Source organism: Neofelis nebulosa, chromosome 16 (assembly GCF_028018385.1).
Source record: "Neofelis nebulosa isolate mNeoNeb1 chromosome 16, mNeoNeb1.pri, whole genome shotgun sequence".
NCBI classification, from domain to species: domain Eukaryota; kingdom Metazoa; phylum Chordata; class Mammalia; order Carnivora; family Felidae; genus Neofelis; species Neofelis nebulosa.
Window position 1 is genome coordinate 29,451,885 of NC_080797.1, and position 20,302 is coordinate 29,472,186.

Sequence of the window (20,302 nt, forward strand, 5' to 3'; positions counted from 1 at the left end):
GTTTGACAAGTGCAGATCTGTGAGAATTCTCATCTGAGTTTGTTTTCCATTTTAGCTGTTGATCTTTTCCCCATGGCGTGTCCCACAAGCACCTCAGACTCAAGATGCTGACTGCGTCATCTGGTTCCCTCAAAATGGTCCCTCTTCCTGAATTAATTTCTGCCCAAGCCAGAATTCCAGAAATTATCTTGGGTTCCTTCTGCTGCTATTTCTCACACTTCACAGTAATCACACACCAAAGCCAGATCATCTTGTCTCCTTTCTCAGGAATCTGTCCATCAATACTCCCCTCTGCCGGGCCATCTCTTTTCTTGTTTTTGCCTGGAAATTGTCAGAGTCATTTCCTTGGACATTTTGCCCTCACCTCACCCTTTCCAGCCAGTCTTCCAGACGGTACTAAGAGTGATCCGTCTGGATCGTGTCACTCCTCTATTGAAAATTCTGTAGTGGATCCCCACAGATCAAGTTCAAACACATTAGCAAGGTTCTCAAGGCCCTGGCCGGCCTGCCTCTCAACCCTGAGGGCACCTCTTCTGTGAAGTTTCTAGAGCTTCTCCTGGGGGTCAGGTGACTTTGCTGTTGTCTTTCCTCTGTATTCCCATAACACCCTCTGGACTCAAGTCCACCTTGGGGTTCCTCTTCCTATCTCCCTCCTCCCTTAGGCTGGAAGCCACTCGAGAGCAGGTGCCATTTGTTGTCATATTTCCAATGCCCACCATGTAACAGGAACTCAAGGAATGGCTGACGGCTGACAGTTACCGGAATGGTTTAGGAACATGCACGTGTTATAGGCATATAGCCGAAACAGCCAAAATAGGAATCCTCACCCTGCACGAGAGAAAATAGGAGATGTTGTTACTTGGAGTGGAGTGGTGAATGCTCCCTGACCTTGCTTGCAATTACTGAGAGGCGAGTAGTTTAGTAAGGTTGCCAGTGTGCAATGGCCAGTTTGGGTTTGAAGAGGAATCCATTCCAATCAACCACTTGGAAACCTCCACAGTGGTGATCACCAGAGAGTGACCAATGAAAGAGAGCACTCTTCCGTGCATACCCTTCCGCGAATGGACAGATGGCTTCTTCAAAGCTCTGGGTAAGTTCCTTTTGTCACAGATAGGCAAGAACACGAGGACGTAGAAGGGCTGGGTTCAAGGCTCTCCGTGGACAGAGGAAACTCAGAACAGCCCAAAGTTGGTCCAGGACTCTGCTGTACTTTATAACAGAAGTCATGTTGTTATAAAGATGGGAATTCATGTTCCACCAGATAAGTCACCAGACTAAATTGGATATTTCTTTTATAATTAGGTTATAGATTAATTGGAATACACTGGCGTGCATGCCCTTCTGTGGGCAAACCAGGGTGCTGAAGGTCTCCAACAGCATTAATGGAGCAAGCAAACAGTAACTGTATCGTGGGCAAAGCTAGGAATGCTTCCCTTCTCCTTCATTTCCGTGCTTTGTCTGAATTCCACTAGGTAATTTAAAAATAGGCCATGGTAGTAAAATGGGGCAACTGTCAGTTCAAATTGCAGCTGCTTCCAGAATGTTGTCCTGCCTTTTTAACAGATAAGCAAGACAAGCCTAGAGTCAATCCTTCCACTAGGGCGATTCTGCCACGTGGCCGGGTGATACAAACACCAATTGTTATCCCAGTTCAGTGAAATTGTGGATGCCGAGAGTTGGTGGCCTCTGATCCAGAGGGCTCCTGGTGTTAATTGGACTCAGCAGCTCCGAAATTGCATGAGAGAAGATTATAACGAAGTAGATTTTTGCCCATTTTATGCAGTGCTATGTATTTTGGTTTACTACCTTTTATTAAAATTCCTTACTTAAAAAAAATGGCCGTAATTAATTTTTAAAACCAAAAAAAAAAAAAAACCCCAAACCTTGTTAAAAACCAATTAAAACTCAGCTATCAAACTTAAAAATGTTTTCACTTGCAAGATATTATTCAGGTGCATACCTGTGTGAAACATGAGTTAGAACATACAACATCTCATCCTGAAGCCTTCTTTTGTTTTTGCTTTTATACCACTTTACTCATTAAGGAATTACAAACCACTTTGTGTCCAAGACGCGGTGTTAGATGCCGTGGGCACACGGTAATAACAAAGCCGTGCCCCCGCCCGTTCACAGTGTGGGCGAAATAAGACGTTACACTAATGCCTACAGTTCAAGACGGTATCTGATGAGTGTAACAAAAAGGCAAAAGGAAACCTGGAAAAGCTTCCTAGAGGAATGCAGATTTTCGTCTGGATCTTAAGGCACAACAGGATTTGGGGAGCTGGGAGTGGGGGGTGGGGAGCTGAGGCAGGGCTCCCGTCACAGGTGGAAGGAAGAGCCGAAATCAAAGAGAGATGGGCATGTTTGGGAAAGGGTGAGCCGCCCAGTCTTCCTGCAGCACAGGAAATGTACATCAGACCTCTCTTCAGAGCTCCCCTCCCTGGAGGACATCCGTCATACCCCCCTGCACCCTTTCCTTAGGATCAGGACACAGGAGGGTGCCCTTCTCACTCCAAATTCTGCTCCCAGACCACTGCTCCCCAGGCTTTGATGGAAACACGGGTGCCCTAAGGCTTGTGCTGTTTCGCTCCACCATTCTCCCCCCCCCCCCCCCCCCCCGCCCGGCACACCATCCCTCTTGTCTCCTGGCCACTCTCTTACTCAGTGAAGACGCTGGCAGTGGCTTGGTCTCTGCTCACCCATCCCCTGATCTCCTGCCACAATCCTGGATGACTTTGGCACCCCCCAGGCCACACCCTGGCTTCTCAGTTCCTGATGCGTCTGAAGTGCCCCCCTCCGTTCCCCTCAGCCGCCGCCTCCCCCAGCCCACCGCACATCCCAGACTGCGCCATCAACCAAAAGGTCTCCATGTCCAAAATCCATTGATGACAACAGTCTTCCAGCTCTCCTGCTCATGCACTTTTACTCTGACGTCTCTCCCACCTCTTGGGAACCTTTGGTCCATTGGCCCTTTCTCCTCTTGTGCCCACTGCCCCCCACCCCCTTATTGACTTTCCCTTCCTAAGCAGCCTAGATTCTGTGCTTAATCCTCTTAATAATTCCCCTGCCCTTTGTCTTTTTTTCTCGCCTCTCTGGCAGTCTCAGCCTTCCGTGGTCTCTGGGTCCATATCCAGGCCCCTGGTGACTGCTGCAGAAAAGTCACTCAAATTTGAGAAATGGTCTTACTGAAAGGTCACAGCCACCAATCTCCTGGAACCCCTCAGTGCTGCCTGGTTGCCCTGCTCAGCTCTCTCACTTGGATCCTCTTTCCCTTTGCCCAGTCTTCAATCCCTCCTCTCTTCCATTCCACACCTTAGTGGTCCTCAGAGTTTTCCCCAGCTCGTTGCTGCCCTGCCCACCCATCCCCTCTCTTGTGCACTACCCTCTCCTCAAGATCCCACCTCCTTGCTGCCCACAGACCCTTTTCCATCCAGTTCCCTCACCCTGCCTGCACCCCCAGCTGACCCAGAACCTTCTATCAGCATCTAATCGTGATCCACAGTCTCCCACCAAAAAAAAAAAAAAAAAAAAAAAGTTCTCCCTTGATCCTGTCCCTCCATTTATTTCTTCTCCTTCACAGTCAGAATTCTCAAAAGAATTATTTACACTGACTGACTCCATTTCCCCACCTCCCACTCACTCCTCAACCCACTCCAATCTGGCTCTCATGCTCCCTCATTCCACTGAAATGGCACTTTGTCAAACGACTTCCACATCTATGAATGGGGCAGGTCTTTGGGTCCTCTCCACATTTGCCCTCCCAGTGGCTTCCACTGGCCCCTTCACTCAGTCCCCCCCAAGCATGTGCCCCTGAGCTCCTGCAAAGCCATCTTCTCCTCTGGGTTTCCTCCCGTATCTCTGGAGGTGATTTCTCCTCCTGTTCCTCCACTGCTGCCCAGGCCCTGAGTCCCGGGATTCCTCGAGGCTCGGGCTCTCTTCCCACTCCATACCAAGGGGTTTATCTTAATTTTGTATCACAGACCTCATGGGCACTATGGTGAACTCTCTTAGATCCTCTTCTCAGAATATTTCAAACGCATAAAATAATAATACAAAGGATTTCAAAGGAAGCCACTTTTATCGAAATAGTCATCAAAATATTTTTAGAAATCTGTGATTCAGTAATGTATGTGCTTCTTTATTAACACATTAAATAACAAGTGATGGGCGTAAAGGGTATTTTGAGACATCTGCAACAAGTTTAATGAAATGTGAAAATATCTGTGATTTCTATTGGCGACAAAGTCACAGGAACTGCCAATACCACCGTGGTTCGTTGCCTGCGTTCAGAAATGAAAGCTACGCTTAGCTTTCAGCTGGGGGTTAGTGGAAATAAAGATATAGTTTTTTTCCCCATCCAAGTTCACGACCCGCCCCCCAAGAAGCCCTGCTCTATAAATTTTCCTTAGGTCACCTCATCAAGATGTTAACTGCCAAAGACCTCCAGATCTGCATATCCAACCCAAAACTCACTTGTAATCTACAGGTCTGAATATTCAACTGTTTACTCAATACATCTACTTGGAAGTCTCAACAGGCCCAACACCATAGTCCCCAGCCTGGTCCTTCACGATTCCTTTTGTGTGGCATCATCCAAATCTGGCACTTTCTCTCCTCCTGACCCTCATATTCAATTCAATCACCAAGTCTATGCCGTTTACTTCCCCAATTGCTTTTTTTCTTTAATGTTTATTTTCTTTTGAGAGAGAATGAGCATGAGCAGGGGAGGGGCAGAGAGGGAGAGGATCGCAAGCAGGCTCCACGCTGTTGTCACAGAGCCCAGTGTAGGGCTTGATCTCACCAACTGTGAGATCATGACCTGAGCCGAAATGGAGAGTTGGACACTCAACCAACTGAGCCACCCAGGCACCCCTTCCCCAAGAGCTTTTTAATCGGTCTGTGTGTACTTTTCTTCCATTGCCTACGTGGGTTACTGCCGACACCTCCTGGCCAGTCTTCACACTTCTACTCCTCCCCCTAAATTCCACTTTCTGTACCACATGGAGTGACAGTGACGAGTGGAACTCAGATCATGTCCCTGGCCCGCTGAAACCCCTTCCGTGGCCTTCTGTGACTTTCAGAATGGGAACCAGAATTCGTCATGGAGCCAATAAAGGCCTGAAGGATCTGGTCCTCCGTACTGCCCCAAGTCCGTCCACCCTGGCTTCAGGTCTTCCTACCTGCCAGGCCACCTCTCTTACAACACACACCCTGCCTTCCCACCATGCCTCAGATGTCAGCCCAGGTCACTTCCTCAGGGAGCTTTTTCCCAACTGTCCCCTCCCGCAACTAGATTCGGACCCTTCTGCCCTATCTTCTATGGTTTTCCATGTGCTTCCTTTTTTTTTTTTTAATTTAGGACTTGTAATTTTACATTAATAATTATTTGATTAAATGATCTACCTTCCTACCTAGACTGTAAGCTCTGTAAGAACCAAATCTTTGTTTTACTCGTCATTCGCATATCCCAACATATGTGGCTGTATTGTCTCTTCCGTGGAGGGTCTCTGTTAGTATAAATTTATGTTCATCCTAAATCACCAAGTATAAGATGAGGCATATCTTTTAAAATTTATCCTGCATTGACTTCTCTGTATTGATCATTGATCTCTCATTATTACCAGATGGTATCATGAAGGAAACATTTTAAATCTAATGAAACATTTATTATGAGGTATAAAAAGAAACTGGCAGTGTTCCCACAAAGTACCTACTTTATCCTGGCAGCCCGGCAATATCTATCTATATTTCTGCTCCATTTCCCCCCAATATTTTACTCTGAGGACTTCAAAACATAGAGAAAACTTGACAGAATTGTATAGTGAATATCCATATACCTACTACCTAGATTCTACAATTGTTGACATTTTGCTATATTTACTTTATCACCTATCTATCTGTCCATCTATCCATCCACAGATCCACCTTGGGTTTTGGCGCATTTCATTTTGATTCTTTTTAATAACGTTTATTTTTGGGAGACGGAGAGAGAGCACGAGCAGGGCAGAGGCAGAGAGAGAGGGAGACACAGAATCTGAAGCAGGCTCCAGGCTCCAAGCTGTCAGCACAGAGCCCAACATGGGGCTGGAACTCAAACCGTGAGATCATGACCTGAGCCAAAGTCGGATGCTTAACTGACTGAGCCACCCAGGCGCCCATGTTTTGATGCATTTCAAAGCAAGTTGCAGACTTGCCCCCCAAAATACTTCAGCATGTACGTCATTAACTAGCATTGAATACCTGTTTATGGCTTTTGTGGTTTTGATGGTTCATTTTTTTTTTTCCAGTTTTTGCTTAGGCGGTAGAAATTACCTGAAGTAAATTGTATAGAATAGATTTTAAGAGTAATATTTAATGAGTTTTGACAAATGCATGTGCCCTGTAACCCACACCCCCATCAAGTTTTCATCACCCCATGAAGATTCTTTATGCCCCTTTCTAGCCAGTTCCCGTCCCTGTCCCTCTCAGAGACGGCTGCTATTCTAAGTATTTTCTCCATAAATTAGTTTCTGCCTTTTCTTGTTCCATTTCTTAAAAACGGTTTTGAGTTCTTTTAAGTAATCTCAGAACCTTTTTAGAAATAGGTGGAATATACATTCTAAATAGCTGAGATAAATGAGCCTGTGTAATAATTAAAATTACATGTGAGTTACAATTCAAAATTATAATCTCCCAAAATGACTTTTCAAAAAAAGATAATAGTTGGAAAAGTTATGTGGAAGTTGGCATTCTCACATACATCTACAAATGTAAGTTGATACCAATATTTCTGGAGGACAATTTGGGAACAAAAAATTTTAAATCTTTGTGATGCTTTTAATCTACTAATATAAATTCCCACTTTGGGAAACTTGAGATAATTAAAGATGTGCATAAATCTAGAAGAATATTCATCATAGCACTATTTATTATAGCAAAAAGCTGGAAGCAAAGTACATGATCAACAAAAAGAATTATGATCGATCCATTCAGTGAGGAGTATATTCTGAAGACAAAGAGAACTGGGGCATCTGGCTGGCTCAGCCAGCAGAGCATGTGACTCTTGATCTCGAGGTTGTGAGTTTGAGCCCCACATTGGGTATAGAGATTACTTAAATAAATAAAAACTTAAAAAAAGAAATTGTAAGCAAAGATTAAAAAACAAACAAAGAGAACTACCAAGAAAGAATGAACTTTACTTAGTGGGTTTATTCTTACAGTAATATTTGTATTGTAATTCTGACATTATTTCACATTTATTACAGAGCAAAACATGAATAAAAATATTAATATAATTAAGGAATAAAGATGCTAAATGTAAAATACGAATATAAAACTTTTCAAAGGAATGGAAAGCTCCATATAGTGTTAAATTTTAATTAGAAAGATTGCTGTGAACTCATGATTTTTTTAAATACGTATTTTTTTAAGTGTATTTTTTTTTGAGAGAGACAGAGACAGAGCATGAGCAGAAGAGGGGCAGAGAGGGAGGGAGACCCAAAATCTGAAGCAGGCTCCAAGCTCTGAGCTGTCAGCACAGAGCCCAATGCGGGGCTCAAACCCACGAACCATGAGATCATCACCTGAGCAGAAGTCAGACACTCAACCGACTGAACCACCCAGGTGCCCCTAAATACATATTTCTAATGAATTCTATTGAAAGGACTTAGAAACAGTGTCATTCCAGTAGCAATGAACACACCCAGCATGGATATATTAAGTCCTAACTACCATTTTAACTAAAAGGAACCAGAGCTACTTGGATTCCAGGTCTGAGACAGGTAAAATACAAGGGGGAAACTATGATATTTTTATTGTACCAGAAAGTAAAGAAGTGCTCAAAAACTCATGTCAAAAGTCAACTTCAGTGGACTCCCACTCACCAATTTTGGTACAATTTGAGCATGAAAGAATGTGATGAGATAATTGAAGAAAATATATCCTTGAGACTGCAGTGATAATAAATAAATTAAATATGTACATAAATAAAAGAGAAGGTGGGGGGAATGTTCTTCTCTAGGGAAGAATGCCAGTTATTAATTGTAGAAGAAATGACAGAATTTGAAAAGACAATTGTTTTGCTACTACCCCCAGGAAAAGTGCATCAAGAGACACTAAAATCGTTGGGTAAAGTGTTGTTTATGAATAGGCTATTCAGTGTCAAAGAATCATTCATAGATTACCTACTAATTACAATGGGGGGAAATGTAGTTTACATTGAAGACATCTGGCAGTCACCACCTTAGCTAGAGATCAAACAGCATTATCAATAGCATTGTTAGGTGCTGATGTGTGATGTTATACAGAAGGACACCACACCACCTATAGAATATGCATACCCAAAATGGTTAACCTGAATTTTATCATGAGAAAACAATCAAATTCAGAACGTAAGACCTTCTATGGGGCTGGGACTCTCCAAAACAGTAAAAAACATGAAGAAGCCAAAAAGGCAGAAAACCAAAGAGTAAAGGGACATAAAAACTGCATGCAATCTAAGTACCTTGACTGGATCATAGATCAAAACAAACAGCTAGAGAGACATTTTGGGGACAATTTGAATATGCTGTACGTATTAGACAATGTCATGGAACTATTACATTTTTTTAGGTAAGATGGCTGGTACTGTGGCTTTGCAGGAGAATGTCTATTTTGATAAGAGATGGATGTTTAAGTATTTAGGGGTGAACTATCATGAAGTCTAGTGACTTTGAAATTCTTTAGAAAGAGAATATATATAGAGAGAGAGTGTGCGCATACTTGTGTGAGAGCGGGCGCAAGACAGCGTAGCGTGCAAATAGAGTAATGGCTGTTTTTTGTACCGTTCTTTCAACTGCTCTATAGATTTGACATTTTCAGAATAAGATTGAAACATTATTAAAAGGTATCTGTTGATGCAACGTATTGTTAAGTGAAACAGTATGTATGGGACAATTCTATTTTTTTAATCACACTTGTATAGGCATAAACGTGTGCTAGCGTAACGTCAGCTGCTGTAACAAAGGGACCAAAAATATGATGAGTGAATCAAGGCAGTTTAGTTCTTGCACCTGTGACAGTTCAGGCTGGATGAACCAGATGGGCAGACAGCTCTCCTCCACCAAGACTTTCAGAGACTCGGGCTGACAACAGTTCGGTTGTCTTCAATGCAGGACTTTCAAAGTTGTTGCCTTTCTAGCTGAAGTGCCGGGCCAGACACTGAGGCAGAAGTGAGGGCAGACACTTTCACTCCCAGTCGGTGGGTGAGACTTTCCTCCGAGGCCACACCACGTGGCAGGGGAGATGGAAACGTTCTGTTCAAGGAGGGTGGCCATATCCCAGCTTCACCCTATTGCTTGAGAAGGGATTTCAGTGGAAATCCATCGCAGTCATTAAAAGGGAGTCTTAAAGAATATAGACCAAGCTGCTTGCAGTTTTTAGTTCTAGGTTAATGGGGCTTTGAATGTTTTAAATTTTCTTTCTTAGGCTTCTCTTTATATGTCCATTATGAGCATGCATTCCTTTTGTAACGAAGAGTTACACTTCACCAAAAAAAGCCATTGAAACTATGAAAAGATCATTTCACTGGCAAATTTTCAGGATGCTTTCTTTTCCCGCTCTGAGAGAAACATACATGCTCATCTTAGAAACCATGTTAAGCATTTTTCTGCTCAGAAACCTTCAGTTGGACCCCATTTTCTATCACATTGACTCTCAATTCTTTGCTTGCATCTCAGGGCCCCCACCCCCAATCTGACGCCACCCTGCCATCCAGCTTTCTCTCTCCCCCTCCTCCCCCACTCTCTGCTCTGGCCCCTTGCCCTGTCGTCTGAGAATCATGCCCTACTCATTACTCCATCCATACCTTGGCTCCTGTGCTGCCTCCAGCCTAAGGCAGTCGCCACTCATACTTCAGGTTCCAGAAACCTCAGGAACCCTGCCTTGACTTCGCATCTTTTTCTGTGCGTTCCTTTGGAATTCAGAATTGGTGCCACCCGATTTATCGCTTAATTAAATGTTGTTTTGCATTTCATGAGATTATAATCTCATCTCTCCCACCGCAAGCTTCTTGTCTTTAAATGCCTTCCTGGTGCTTTGAGTAGGGTTGAAGGCATAGTCGTTGCAAATGATGCTTCTCAATTAATTCCCACGTTGTATGACATATTATTTCGAGTAGGAGGTACTTTTGTAGATGATCTCCATTTGATGGCCAAATCTTTCATGTTCCTCAGAGGCTCCTCTCAGCTAAAAGGGGCACAGGAATTCAAATAAAGAATGGAGGAGAAATTTATTGTAGCCAAACTCTACTTGAGAAATATCCAACGGAGGGCAGTCTCGATGTGCTACTAACCACTACACTTTAGTGTTCAAATTTTAAAAATCCAGCATTTTCTGGCCACACACCACTTCCTCACCTGCTGCCCACCACACAGAACTCCATCCCAGAGCACATCACATGCACTCACTCACTCGCACAGGTCCCCAAAAGCATGAAAATGTGTCACCACCCACAAGAGTGATTTCTACAACTCACAAGGGATTAATTTGCATTACAAGAAATAGCTAGCAAGTGTCAGAAAACCTGTCATGTCTGCCATTTGAGTAGCTTGCAGCTCCGAGCTTCACCCAGAGGCCATTCCACAGTCAGATGGAGAGTCATCACGAAGCAAATTCTATGGTCTCACGTGCCCCTCCTTCAGGGAGCCGACGCCGTGGTCATCAGATGTTGGGAAGACTTTGACCAAGGCCACTAGTGACAGATCAGTGTCTCAGGCTGAGTCATTCCAACTTGCTAGCATGAAAATCACAGAGACCGCGGCAGGTGGGGGGCGGGGCGGTCTTTACCGAAGTCCATGGTAGACACAGGTGCACGTGATATTTACACACGTGGCAGCCCACCTGACTCCAAAAAGCATCTTGCGGCGAAATGGAGCTCAACACCGTCCTGAACATGCGAAGGACTTTGCTGCTTTTAGAGTTTGTTCTAGATTAGAGACAGGTTAGCCTGCTTTGTGACAAGCCAGCCCTCTGTGTAGAACATGCTTTTATGCTTCTTGAATGCACAAAGGAGTCCGCCCTGTCCAGAATGCTACGTATACAAGCTACCTTCGATTCTCTAAGGCTGTTTCTGTGTCTGAGGCACAATTTGAACGTAGACTTTGGAAACTTGAAGGTACGCGTTCGCACCCGCAGTCCTTCAGTCACCCTTCCCGTGTTGTTACTGTTTGGACGTCAAGTGTCACCGCGTTGGTCACTGTCTTTCATGTTCTCATGAAAACATACTTATTTCAAGTGTCATAAACACACGGTCCTTCTCTGGCAATAGCCCGACACTACTCTTTTCCTCTTGTTCCCAGCAGGTTGTACCGTGATCCACACCATATCGGGAGATCTGCTCAGCCCAGCTTTCCATCACATGACATGTGGCAAAAATGGGGCTAGTCTACGTCAATCAGAATGCAGTAGCACACCCTGAAGGAGGGAGGGCGGGAGAGAGGGGCCATCCCATTTGAGGACCAGCTTCCTGGGTCTTGGAAATGAGCCATCAGGCAAGAGCTGGAAAATAACCTGGTCTCGTCCATCCCTGACTACTTAGGTCTCATTCTCTTCTAATTGTCTCTGTTCACTGTCACCTTGCCATTCCAGATCCCACATTGTGAGGTCCCAGGTGAAATAATCTCATCATTCTCACGTCCCTGAGGCAATGTGTTCCACTTCCCAACCCCTGGGTCTCCGTCTTCCAGGAGGCCTAACTAGAACATTATAGCATCAATAAGTTGTTCCCTGTGGAAGTCCCTAATGGGACTCCCAGACAGGAGTCTTTCTCTGAACTTTGGAGAGAGGCTTGCCCTGGGCAAGGTGGTCTCTCTATTCTGCCAGAAGAGCAAGTGGGGGACCGGGGGAGAATGATAAATACAAAAGTAATAACACTCTAGAAAAATGTTCATTTTGACAATAGCTTATTTCTATTCACATGGCTTTATTAGGACTTTCTTACCAAATTATGAATAGGGAACTGAGAATCCTCACATGTATCCTGTAGCTTGATTTTTAAAAGTTTCTTTCTAGTTAGGTTTTTTTTTTTTTTTTTAATGCTTTAGACTTTGATTTTGAAAGACAAAGCTGGTTTTCTTCCCCCAAAGGAATAGCAAAATGTGCTGTTGCCTCCACCTCCATGTGACATTTCAACTTAGGAACATATGGGGGAAGAAATGAACATTGTAATTACTGTTCAAAATTACAAGGGGGAAAAGACAGTTTTAAAATCAACTTTAAATCAAAATAACTTAATGATTATTGTTTGATAATCTCTGACTGTTGTTAAATATTTTCCATTAGAGCTTTACTGTCTGAAAAAGAAATCATGCCATATTTTATTAAGACCAGACAAATTTCAGCTGGATACTTAGAAGACAATCATAAATTCAATAGCTTGTGAAAGAAACCAAGGGTCCAGGTACACCTGAGTGGCTCAGTCGGTTAGGTGTCCGACTTCAGTTCAGGTCATGATTATCACAGCTCGTGGGTTTGGGATCTGAGTTGGGCTCTGTGCTGACAGCTCAGAGCCTGGAGCCAGCTTCAGATTCTGTCTCCCTATCTCTCTGCCCCTCCCCAACTTGTGCTCTGTCTCTCTCTCTCTCTCTCTCTCTCTCTCAAAAATAATAAATCAATCAATAAATAAATCAAGAGTCTGATGTAAGATCTGATCTACCTCTCTGCTCACATTTCTTCAGATGAAGTGAAAATTCAATAGTATTTCTCACTGGGGATTTGGGTTTTGCTTTCAACCACAGGTAGTTAATATTCGGTTGTTAACGAGTTAATTTTTTAAATGGATAATTACAAAAGCCAACACTCACATGGCATTTACTGCATGCCTGGTATTGTTCTAAGTGCTACGAGCACGTCCTAACTCATTTAATCCTCGCAGAACCACCACAAGGTAGACACTATGGTTCATGGATGGAAAACTCTGAGATGCAGAGAGATGAACCAAAATTAACACTATGTCACACAATAACCCTGTGAAACCCAGAATCCCCTCCCAGGAAGTCTTAAATACTACACTTTGGTGCCAGAATGAGTTACTACACTTGTCACACCAAGGATCATCCTCCCTGATTAATATTATGCGTTTTCATAAGAGAGGAGAGAGAACACAAGAAGACGTGAATAAAGGCACAAAAAAAGTTGAAATGATTTGCTTACGATTAGTGAAGCAAGCACATTCATCATAAGTATTATTATTTCTGCCATTGAGACTTGAGTTTCCCACTGACAAAACACCCCCTTCCAGCGGCAATTTCTAGACTCTTAAGAATGCTTAGCAACTGGAAGTAAGTAAGGCTGATGGAACTAGGAACCGGAAAAGAATGTATTCAGAGCACAGGTACACTATTCCCTATGTAATAGGCACTGTCTCGTGGACCAAACTTTCGTTCACCTTTGGTGCTATTAAAGGCTTGAAGTATAATGAGTGGGTGAAGGAAGGATAAAATATGGCTTAACACCCACCCAATCAAAAGTCTTGTAACCAACTCCTCCCAATTCACCACTGCCCGGGACAAGCAAAGAATCCAGCCCTGGCTGAGGGTGACAGACCCACCAGTAACAGTGGACGCTCTTACTGCTCCTGATACTGTAACCATGGATATTGGTAGTCGTAGCCCAGAGCATCTTTCCTGCCTTTGCATTGGCTAGAAATAAAGGGCTGAAGAATAGACCCTTTCTATTGTCCACCCACTCACATGAGGTATTTGTTGGGCAGTTTGTGGAAAAAAATTCCATCCCATGTTCACTGACGTTCTCCTTGCCTAGGACAGTCTTGGGCATCATAATTAAAATTTGCCCACATTTCCTACTCTGAAAACAGAGAACCTGTCTCATGTTCAGAAATGATGTAATGCTTCATAGGGTGCCTGGGTAGCTCAGTCAGTTAAGTGTCTGACTCTTGATTTTGGCTCACGTCATGATCTCACGGTTCATGAGTTCAAGCTCCGTGTTGAGCTCTGCATTGACAGTGCAGAGCCTGCTTGGGATTTTCTCTTCCCTCTCTCCCTGCCACCTCCCTGCTCACACACTTCCTCTCAAAAATAAATAAATAAACTTTTTAAAAAAATGACCTAATGCTTCACCTTTGACATTTCAGGATCATTTTCAAGGATTTCCATTAAATTCCAGAATCGAAAAGGAAAATGGAGAACAACCAGTTCATTAAGTCCTTTCTTTTTCCTGTCTCTTTATCTGATTTGTTTTCTGAAAACACAGGGAGAAACAATAATGATTTGTTTGAAGGCTGTCTCCAGACTCTAAATTACAAAACAACAATTTATAATCTTAGAGGATAATGATCTGTCCACCTGTAGATTTATACAGACATCTTTGAAGAAGACTGACAAGCAGGGGAATTTTTTTTAGAATTTAGTTTGTCTTCTGTTGCACCCAATAATTCAAAGCTCCTCAACACACTATTTTCCTGAGTCAGGAGCCCTTGAAATGAAAATGCCACAATTGTCAGCGGGAACGATGAGCAAGATCAATACAAATCGCCACGTTTGGGGAAGAGGGGGGCATTAATGTAGCACTCTGTCTGCAGAAGACCGTGCATCCTGAGAGGACTTTCCCAAGACTGGACTAATGTGCCTGTAGAAGAACTGAGTGACCCCCTGGGGAGGGAGGGGCGGAGACCTTGGGGTTTAGTTTGTTGCAGAGTGTATCACAAATCATAACACCAGGACCTAAAACCATAAGGTAGGACTTAACTCACCCACTGTGACCAGATTTCCCATGGCCAGTTACGTTGCTTTCATTATTCTTTTGGTGAGCGTAGTGGCGGCAAAGTAGAAAACTATCGAATGCCTGGATAATTTTTGTTGTGTTGGCAAGGCTGCGCTGAGACACTCTGACACTGCAGGAATCATGATTTGGCTGTGCATAGGTTTATACTGACTTCTTTATAGAAGACGGACAACTAGGAGACTCTTAAAAAGATTAGTCTGTCTCATGTTGCACCCAGTAATTCAGAACAGTAAACGGAGGTCTAATTTTTTCAGTCCCAACACACTATCTAAATTTCCTTTTCATTGTCAAGTATATGATTACCATTAGGAACATCTTTCCTCACCCACCCCCAAAGCAGTTCAGATAACAAAAGCAAGAAGTTTAAGGGCATTGCTTGTTTCTTTTGCTTTTATACATAGCTTTCATAACATGAGCTGTTTGTTGGTCATCAAATTACTTAAGGGTCAGAAATGTATTCTTTTCATAACGTTCTACAAGATAGACTCGTAGAAGTGTCTCCTTTTTATGGTGTTCTGCAAAATAGTCTCATTAACTTTGCTATTATTTCTAATTGATTCTTCTAAATTGATACAGTCCATCAAAACCTCACTGGTAAAAGGGCATATTAAGCATGGCGGGATATTCCAGTGTTAGTGTTGGAGGGATCCCTGCAGTCAGCTAGTCTCTTTTTCCCTCTGCCCAGCAGAGATGACCTATTTGGCCATTAATACTCAGACACCTTTCATTTCTGGTAGAGTTCTGGCGAGGAGGATTCTGTAGCCGAACCAAGACTTTCCACCAAGAGTTCTTCGGTCAAGGGTGATTCCAGACTCCCGGCAATTGACCAAACATCAGTCAAACAGAAACATAAAAGTACCATGACCCCACGGAAACCGGAGAAGGTGGGCCCCAGCAAACCCTCTTCAGGTGAGTGACTGATGTGTGGAAATTCACAAACTCTAAAATCCCAGCACTACAGGTAATGCCAACATTCACACTGGTGGTACCGGTTACACCGAGGGCCCTCTGAGTGGCGAATTCAGGTTTTGGAGGGTCCGGTGATCTTATACAAGTGGCAAAATTCCTTCTAGAGTAGAAGAGCAAATCAAGAAGGTGTGACTTATGCAGAACAACTGTTCCCACTGCCCAAATTTGCTGCCCAGTCATTGGCTTTGTGTGACACTTTCCTACAATTGGCGCCTTTTCATCTTCCTTACCCTTCTGGGGTGGGGATGGGGGAAGGCATTTGGCCCCAGGTATCAAATTTTATGACTCAAGCGAGAGCATGAAGAGAAGCTTTCAAAAGCATCTGAATGGCATAATTTATAGCCAAGAAAGAGAGAGTAATAAAGTCCTCCAATACTGGGGTTGTCCTCTCTGGGAGAAAGGGGGCTTGATACATCCTCCCTTTTGTGCAATTTGGTAAATAATTCACTCTTTAGCTGCCTTTGAAGCAGAGATCAGTCCTCCGCTTGAGGCAGGAATGATTTAATAGTATCCAGAAAGAGGATAAATTCAAGTGAAAGCGTAGAGTCCCTCGGGCTCATCCCCATCAAAGCCAACATATGGAGGACAAACTTGATTCCTCCAGGAACTGACTTCGAAGTTGGGGTAACTAGGCAGAAAGGTCTGCCTTCTGCTTGCAGTAGAATGGAAAGGATCCAAATTAACTGCCGAAGAATTTGTAAATAGCGTGCAATTCATTTAAATACAAATCACAACTACTTTCTAATCCTAAATAGCTCTTGTCATGCAACCACCCGTCCAGTTAAGTCTTAATGCATTTTTAGAAAATGGCAGCTTTCCCTCAGATTAACCACCCACATTTTGTTGCTTTAATGAGGTAAAAAAAAAAAAAAAAAAAAAAATCTGAAATGATGTCCTTCCAAGCAAAGCCCCAACACTTTTTCCTTATTTAATTAGGGGAAAGTATCATTAATAGTTAACAATTTCTCATTTTTAAGACATTTAGTAGGAAATGTGTTTAAAATTTTTTTTAATATTTATATTTGAGTGACAAAGAGGGCACACGGAAAAGGGGCAGAGAGAGAGGGAGACACAGAATCCGAAGAAGGCTCCAGGCTCTGAGCTATCAGCACAGAGCCCTACGACGGGGCTCAAACTCACAAACCATGAGATCATGACCCAGGCCACAGTCAGACGTTTAACCCACTGAGCCACCCAGGCGCCCCAGTAGGAAGCATGTTTTAAATTCAGCTGTTTAAGAATGGAATAGGGCAGATAAGATGATTCCCCAATTACTTCAAAATATATGTGGTAATTTATTGAATTGGGGAGGTTTTTAATAAAAAAAAAAAATTGAAGTTTAAATAATGCAATTCCATTCACTAGATATGATTTCTAACCTTCTTGCTAAAACTGGGTAGCTATTTGCTTGGGCTACTTTGTCATCTGTCAAGTAAAATCATTAAAATGTACGGTTTAGGCCCACTAGATGATCTTAGTTTGTGTGATTAATACAGATGCTTTTCTGACCGAGCAAACTCCAGATGGACCTTACAACATTGACAAAAGGAAGAATTAATTCACTTTACATTTTATGAAACATCACGTCTGAAGAATTACTAGCCTGGAAACACCAAGGTTTAGGCAAGAGAGCCAAGTTGGCAGAAGGCTACCTATTTCATCAAATGAGGGATGTTACTTGGAGTAAAAGCTTTTAAAAAGTACCAGCTTTATCGTCCTGTTATGACCCCAGACCATGTCCAGGACCCGTGCAGGAAGGGGCTAGACTGGGGCCTGGCTGTCCAGTGAGCACAGCGGTCCTGGTGATCAATGCCGGTTGCTACAGAAGCCTGATCAGTTGTACAGCAAACCGGATTCACGAAGTTGGCTAAAAGCAAAGCGTTGGCGTGTTAAGATCCACTCATTTTACATGTGTAGATGCACCCTCAGAGTTCCTTAATTAGCACAGTGAAATGAGAGCCCAGAGACATGGTGAGAATTTAAGCTGAGTCTTTTCAGGAAAAGTCTAGTTGAGTGACGCTAGCAACTCAGAAAATTCAAAGGACTCTCCTGTGGTTCTAGAAAAAGAGGATTGGGGGTCTGAATTATCTAGACACATTGATCCAGCTCACCAGGTTCCTGTTTTTCTTTACCTCTGTAGAGGAATGTTTTCCTAAAGCATTTTGGGGGTGAGCCAAAGTTGACAGTGAGTCACCAAAACTCCTCCCATTTCAGAACTGAGATTCTGTGTCATATTGAAGCATCCAAGCCAATGAAATCCCTTTGCAACACCTGTGTAATAGACTAACCTTCCATACCGAGTTCTACTAGGCTTTTCCTGAATAAAATAATATAGCTGGGAAATGTGGATTGCCTTACACGCGAATCTACGTAATGATAATCCATTGAAATCAAGTTTTTCCTTATATCCATGTGACCTACCATCTAGAACCCCCAAGAAGGCTATTTACAATAGAGGAACCCATGGTGCCCTCTACCAATAGGTTTATAACTGAGAAGGTGTCAGATTTTCATTGTTCTTCACACTCTTTTAGAAAGAGTTCACGCATTTTAAATTAAGTAAGTTCATATATTCCATCAAACTGCTGCTAAATGAGTTGGCTTGTAATTCTCCATGTTACCCGCCGCCCCCCCCCCCCCCCGCCTCCATGTAGTGTCGAGGAAGTGCCTTAGAGTCAAAATGCTTGGATTAGCATCTGGGTACCATTTCTTATTTGCTTGTGTGCCTTTGGGCAAGTGACTTCTCTGTGCCTCAGTTTCCTCATCTGTAAAGTGGGGGGTCAAAACAGATCCCACCTCGTGGGATTGCTGTGAAGTTTCAATGATAAAATGTACGCTCAGCCATTAGAACAGTGCCTGTTACCATTAAGTACCTGGTAAATTACAGCATATTGATATCTAGGACACAAGAACTATGTTTAGTAGGGAATGAATTATAAAACCTTGTTTTCTCTGTCTTAATGTTGCCCCCACTCCCCACAATCCTTTTTTTCCCCTTTACCAAAAGTCGGGTTATATTTTTTAAAGCCTAATATAAATGCAGGTACAAACACTTTTACTACACCCTGAATTTCCAGAGCAGAACACAAAAGGGGGAGAAATGAATAATCAGAAAGCATTCACCAAGCCAGAGATTTGCTTCATCTCCAAAAAGACATGGAAAAGTCGGGCAGCGAGTCCAGACCCAGCTGTGTCTGATGTGCAATGGATTCAGAAATCCTATTTCACGATCAAGGTGAACTCTGGTCCAGGGAGGGACAGAAGCAGAGCTACATATTCTTTCAGAATTCTGCATGGATCTGGGAGAAGCTGAGCAGGTCTCCAGGCCCCGCAAACGCTGGGGGACAGAGAAGCACAGGGAGCTACTATGGCCTCCTGGCCTCCTGGCCTCCTGCCTATACCCGAGACCCCGCCCAGTGCTAGCCTGAGTTGTAAAGGAGCCATCTTCCTTTTCCAGGATGCGTAGAGGCATCCAAAGGCCACTGTGCTGCGGGGTTCTGGCGCCTGGAGTCCTGCAGACCTCTCTGCCTCAGTGCCCGGCACACGGGAAAAGAGCATGCCCTCTCCTGTCACCTAGAGCTTGGGCACGGTCTCCTAGTTCTGTGCCAGGAAAATGGATCTGGATGGAGTCCTAGAGCCTGCTTCCAAAATCTTGCCCTTTTAAACAAAGCCAAGTGTTCTGAAATTATCCTCACTTATTACTGAGTTCAATGTTAGTCATTACCAGATTCACATTTGTGGGAGTAGCAAAGCCTATTCAGCTTAATAATGGCTTCTCGTGAGGACGTATTCTTGTAAAACCAAGAAAAAGCAGTGAACTCAGATTTAAAAAGATAAACATCTAACATAACTGTGGTCTCTTGTGAGTCGGGAAATATTTATTTGAAGGGCGGCCTGGAAGAGAAATTTGACGCAAATCCCAAATCTTCATAACCTACCTTGCAAATAAATTCTGTGGAAGGTTTTCTCGAAAGGCCAAGATTAATGAATTTCCAGGCAGGTCCCTTGGTGTCCCAACAACTTTCCAGGCCATCTGCCCAAGTTAGAAAACAACCACCATAAGTGAACGCTCTTTCTACGTAGAGAATACTAATCCTCAGTCGTTTATGGTAATGCTTCCGAGACCGTGGGGCTCAGGGAGGTCACAGGGTCCAGAACGGGAAACCATGGCTCAGCATCCTGGTCTACCACTTTATAGCCCTAAATGTGAGCTGGCAACTTCCCCGAACTCAGTTTCCTCATCAGTAAAGTCGAGTTGTTACCTACCTCACCAGGTAGATGGGAGGATTAAAACCTTGTGGGGAGACTAGGCCTTAGGGAAAGGTCAGTCCCCAACCCTCCCTCTGCTTGGAAATCCCGACTCCCACCCCCACCACCTGCTGCTCCAGGCCTGGCATCTTTTTATAAGCTGCCCTACCAAAGCCATCTTAGTCTGAGATGTAAGACAGGTTATAACTTTATTGTAAAAAATTGAGGAGCTCCAAGTAGTCTAGGGCCTTGGGCCTTAAAATGTCCCCAGACCAGGAGCAGAGGCGTCACCTGACGCAGCTTGGTAGAAATACAGAACTTCAGATTC

The 20,302-nt window shown here is 43.5% G+C and overlaps 1 protein-coding gene across 14 annotated transcripts in view; it reads left to right on the forward strand.

Moving 5' to 3' along the window:
• The window catches only part of MARCHF10 (membrane associated ring-CH-type finger 10), an 83,642-nt gene that overhangs the window by 23,523 nt on the left and 39,817 nt on the right, over nucleotides 1–20,302 (forward strand). For all 14 annotated transcript variants that reach the window (XM_058703327.1, XM_058703337.1, XM_058703331.1 and 11 more), the window contains one exon: nucleotides 15,495–15,666. In XM_058703327.1, coding sequence (XP_058559310.1) covers nucleotides 15,495–15,666 — 172 coding nt within the window. The remainder of the gene's footprint in view (nucleotides 1–15,494; nucleotides 15,667–20,302) is intronic.